Here is a 5,682-nt window from a genome sequence, read left to right as displayed (position 1 = left end):
GTGTGTGTGTGTGTGTGTGTGTGTGTGTGTGTCCTTGCTTCCTTGCTTCCTTGCTTTGCTGAGCTGATGGCCAGCACTGGACTCGGCTTTGCCTCTTATTTTGGTATGCTTGCTTTGCAGTCACATGACGAATCAGCACTGTCATGATGGGGATCATTTTTCATCCTGCATATTTCGATCCCAATCCACTATGAGGCATCACTTAATTAACGCCAGATCCAGTGTCCATTTTGCATTTTATAACATGTTACTAAGCCTTCAGACCAACCTCCATTGATGGTACTGTCCTTAACACTTGTTGTATATTTGGTCATTCTTATGCAGGCTTGGAATTTTGAGTTTATTGACTGAGTGGGAAAGGCCAATAATAGAAGAGCTAAAACACTGCCAGATTCAGAAACAATTACATAACGTTACTGTAATGCAGCCTTTTAAAACAATAAAAGACAACATTTGGGATATGACAATATTCAAAAGAAATTATCTTGTCTTGAATCACAATATCTATATAGTGATATATTGCCCAGCCCTACCTTCAGTTTTATTTGCTTTCATGTCAAATGCTAGTTTTAATTCAAGAAAAAACCAAATATTCATCTCTGTGTGTCTGTTTGCTTCATCAGCAGGCCAATGAAGCCCTCCACCACCAGCATCATGTGGCCCAGAACAGCCTGCTGCCACTTCTCAATGCAGGAGTCGAACAAATTGACCAGAAGCCTATCCTGCCCATCCACATAGAACAGAAGCCCCCGACCAGCGCTGCAGAACTCCTTAAAGACAATGTGGCCAGCGGAGGAGGCGGACGGCCACAAGTTCCCGTCATTAAGAAGGAACACAAAGGCAAGACGCCGTTCGTCTGTGGCTACTGCAACAAGGCCTTCCGCGACAGCTACCACCTGCGGCGCCATGAATCCAGCCACACTGGCATCAAGATGGTGTCGCGGCCAAAGAAAACCGCCCAGTCAGCCCCGACCATGGTACCCATGATCTCCACCATGTCACGAGACCACAACGGCCACCCCTCCTACATCTCCACGGTGGCGGGAATCCTCTCCACGGCGACCACTTCGGTTTCCTCGGGTGCGAGCATCATGACGTCGTCTGCAATGGGCAACATGCAACAGCAAAACACCCCCAAGAAACCCGCCAAACCGGTCAAGAAGAACCACGGGTGTGAGATGTGCGGCAAGGCCTTTCGCGATGTCTACCACCTGAACCGCCACAAGCTGTCCCACTCGGACGAGAAGCCTTTCGAGTGCCCCATCTGCCAGCAACGCTTTAAGAGGAAGGACCGCATGACCTACCACGTTCGCTCTCATGACGGGGGGGTCCACAAGCCTTACGTTTGTTCAGTGTGTGGGAAAGGCTTTTCCAGGTAAGAGCATAATTTGATTAAACTTAACCACGGCTGATAAGATGCATTCATGTCAACAGTGCTCTATGATGAGTGAAGAAGATATATAGTTTGCGATTAGTAACACCTGCAACCTTAAAGGTCCCATGTCATGCGTTTCCGGTTATTACCCGTCCCCTTGTGTGTTATGAAGGTTTTCTGCATGTAAACGGTGTGCAGAGTCAAAACCCTCAAAGTACACCCTGTAGCGAGTAAAACTCTAAAACAGAAAATACCTCCCCAAAACGCCTCGTTGGTGAAACTTCATCATGACGTCATCATCCATTTGATTCTTCCGGGTACGTGCTTACGAAAGCACGTACCCGGAACTAAATGGGCCAATCCGTGGAGCCGTTACGTTAAGCCCCTGCTGATTGGTCCAAATTGACCAATCCACACACACACACTCACTCAGTGCAGGCAGCCCTGCTGATTTCTGCTCCGTGCTGCAGGCTGATAACAGACAGTTGGGATTGTGCGAAATTCTCTCTGCAGACCCATTCTCACAGCGTTTATCAACCTATAAACCTTTTTCTTACTCAATATCAAGCCACACTTATTGTTTTTATTTCGGCTGTGACTTTGTGTGTGTTCAGGTTGAGTTTGGCTGTGTATCGCTAAACAAGGAAATCACGGAGGTAGGGGGGGAGGGGGAGGAGCTGCAGCGAGCCATTTAGTGGAGAAAGTGAATACTGCTGAACACACATACTTTACAGAGATGCTGTATGCGAAACCAATGTGAGTTTGGAAAATTGCACAGTATTTTTCTATTTTAGTATACCTCAACAATGGAATTATGATCAGTGGAAATGGCCATGACATGTGACCTTTAAAAACAATGTTTTTGACAACATGAAGTTCAGGGTTTCTGGATCTTTCAAAAGGCATTCCTAAACCTTAATAAACACCTTAATTAGTCTTAAAATGTCTTAAATAATGTTGGTGCCGTTTTCTTACCATGAACATACAGTTAAAAATTATATTTGGCATGCAACATAAGTTTTGCATATGCTTTAAAATATAATACTTAATGTACATCTCTGATGTGAATACATTTGTCTTCATACTCACGAACAGACTGGCGGACCCTGAGCGAGGGACGGCCGTAAAGTGCTTGCAACAGATTTCATGGGGAGATAACATGACCCGTTTCAAATGTCTTTGTACATTCCTCGTACAGCTCCTGAGGTCCTGGGATAAGCTCTTATGTCGCCCCTTAGACCAGAAGTGTAATATTCAAAAATAAACATGACAGTTTGTTCATAAACAATCATTTGAAATTACTTCAAGTGTATTAAACTTACACTGATATGTTGTTGAATAGTTATACAACTATTTAGTTTTGAGTTGTTTTCATGGCTTGTTTCACATAGTGATATAATAGGCAACCTTACTGAGTAAAATGAGCACCCCACAAATGTGGAGCATGGACTAAAGCAACAGTTTACACTTTTTTAGCTATAGTCCAAATGATTCAGTAAAAATGCTTCTTAAGACAGGCTCATTGCAGCCTTGGACTTCCATAAACAGGAAGTGGATGTGTCTAAAATGTGCAATCTAGGCCTGTAAATATGTGACTGCGCGACATTCCCTTCCAGTGAAACTCTTCTGTATGTGTATCTGAGTAAGTGTTTGGTTAGCAATAGGTTTAGCAGGAAAGAGGACAATGCACTGTGACGATAACACAATATCAATTGGTGAAAAAATGGGGGCAAATGCAAAAAAAGAAGATAAAAGTAATATGCTTTCAATCATCAAGTAACAAGGCAATCGTAAACAGGATGTATGCTTCTTATATTTAATTCATTCCTATGTTAGTGGATGAGAATAATTTCACACTCTGATGGTTGGATTCCAGGGTCATGTAGAAAAAGCTTGACTTGTCTTCATAGAAAATATAACATGATGATAAACAAATTTAAAAAAAGATTTATTTTATTCATTATGTCAGTCAAAAATAAAGCGCTTGCTCTGTTAAGTAAGAAGAAAATGCTTGCTACACTGAATCCCAACATTCGCTTTGCACATATGTATTAAGCACAGGCAATGCAAAGAGACGTAGGTGCACCTTTCTTTATTTTTACTTTACCAAAAGTTCATTAAAAGCAACCATATTGCTTTTAACAACCTATGACTTGTTTGCGAGCGATTCAGCCAGCTCTGTTTGGATAAGTCAGTCGCACCAGGATTATATATAGAGGGAGGATTGTATGGTCCCTATAGTGTGTGCGTGTAGCCTTCCACAGTGGCTGTGTTTAAATTTGTACTTGTATTGACCCCCACACCATTTCAACCACATGGTTCAACAGTCGCACATGGGAGAGCACCAGTGGTAGATTATCAAGGGCGGGGGGAGGGGGCGTCACTTGTCACTTTGCGGTTCCCGCCAGCATGTCACAGACTCTCTTTCCCCTTGGAATGCAGTGATCCGTGCGCTAACGCTCAGGTCAACACATTTAGTATGTAGGGAATAAATATTTTGGGTCTTGTGGTGGCTTTAATTTTAAATGTATGACACACATTCACTGTTTTTTTTAAAGAGCCAAAATATCAGAAGAGTTCTTGACAAAAATATCAGCAGTGCACCCTAGCCAAGCTGTAACATTAGCACCATGCTGTGTAGGGCAGTTTCAGGCAGGCCTCCAACACTGTGACGTGGGGCTAGGGATTCATCAGCATACTGGAAAGTGAGAATAGGGACTGAAAACAGGCTAGTGAGTCACTGCCATTCAGCCACAAACGTACGCAGTCTCTGTCTGAGCTTATTATCAAAGGGGCACAAAAAAAAGAAATAGGGGGCAAAACAGATTGAATGGCACTACTGGGAAGATTCCACTTGACCCCTCTTATGAGTAAAGAAAAAATTCAATCCAGCAGCGTGAAAATTTCCGGTTTGGAAGCAGCTGCCAATGCTGGAGCCGTCCTTACTCACTCCATTATGGCACTTCCAACATGATTCAGCTTCAGGCTGACAGGAGGATCAGTGCCAAGAAAGAATTTGTTTCACTGTAAAGGTCAAGAGGCAAAGCTTTTGCTCGCAACTGCTGATATGCGCTGAGTAGGGCAGCACAATATATTGACATTTTATCAAAATCGCCATATGCACTAGCCTATATATTCATATATTTATCCAAATCGTGCAGCCCTAGCACTGATCATTACATAATACAACTGAGGAATTTGTTTAATTTTTTTTGTTTAGTTATTTGAATAAAGCCGTATCTTTGCATACCACTGTTTTCTTTTTTTTTAAAGTTATGAATATATATTTGAAAAATACCGTCTGTAGCAAAAAATTGCATCACCTGTTATATTCATGTTTTTTTCTTTCTGTAATTTTAATTTGTTTCAGGTACTTGGAACATGTTAATGGTTAAACTTGAGTCATAATGCAAAGTGTAAAGGCAAGTGGCTCAGTCAGTAGGGGCTTGGACTGGGAGCTGTAGGGTCGCTGGTTCAAGTCCCCGATCAGACCTAAAATATGGAGTGTGGACTGCTACTTGGAGAGGTCTCAGTTCACCTCCTGCCCTGCCGTGGTGCCCTTGAGCAAGGCACCGGACACCCCACTCCCATTGTTCCCTGGGCGCTGTGCAATAGCTGCTCACTGCTCCTAGTGCTAGACTCCTGGTGCTAGGATGGGTTAAAAGCAGAGGCCAAATGTCACTGTTTGCTGTGTGCTCTGCATGTGTGACCATTAAAGAGGGTTTTCTTCCCTCCCAATTCTTCTATTCTAAAAGGCTAAAAAAAATTGGCTGTTTTTTACGTTCTAATAGGTGATGGCCATGGTTTATCAGCCTAATTACTCACATTTGTATGTTAACATGCATTTGAAACTTTCTCATAATCGCTTGATAAATCCAATAATTCAATCCCTTCACTGCATTAACAAAGTTATACTTACTTTGTGACCTACATAGCCTCTTACAAATCCTCAGTGAGAAATATTGTGCGGTCAAGGGTTAAAGGAAACCACAAGCTAAATTCCTGGGATTTTTCTAAAACATTCCCTTCATATTTCTGTAAGTAACTCCAATGCTGCAAGAGAATACACAGAAGTAGTGTAGCCTATTGCTAAGCCGTTACTTTATCCCGGAAAACAAGTGGACAAATGTACCACCTCTATGTGGTGCGTGTTGGAAACTAGGTCAAACTAATTCACGCACCATTGATCATGGAGAAGTAACTGCCATTGACTGACATTTTTGGGACTTCTTTTGCGCCCATCACCTCATTATGGAAGCAAACGGAGCACATCCATATGTTTCCACACTTCTGCACCCTCCATTTAA

The 5,682-nt window shown here is 42.5% G+C and overlaps 1 protein-coding gene across 1 annotated transcript in view; it reads left to right on the top strand.

Moving 5' to 3' along the window:
• LOC104953367 (vascular endothelial zinc finger 1-like) overlaps positions 1 to 1,379 on the top strand; it is a 6,590-nt gene extending 5,211 nt beyond the window's left edge. The window contains exon 2 of the mRNA XM_010780304.1: positions 624 to 1,379. Coding sequence (XP_010778606.1) covers positions 624 to 1,379 — 756 coding nt within the window. The remainder of the gene's footprint in view (positions 1 to 623) is intronic.
• The last annotated feature ends 4,303 nt before the right edge of the window (positions 1,380 to 5,682 follow it).

The sequence above is a fragment of the Notothenia coriiceps genome, unplaced genomic scaffold, assembly GCF_000735185.1.
Source record: "Notothenia coriiceps isolate Sejong01 unplaced genomic scaffold, NC01 NC01_scaffold00021569, whole genome shotgun sequence".
NCBI lineage: Eukaryota > Metazoa > Chordata > Actinopteri > Perciformes > Nototheniidae > Notothenia > Notothenia coriiceps.
The sequence above is the reverse complement of the archived record's forward strand: the minus strand, read 5'-3'. Positions and strand labels throughout refer to the sequence as shown.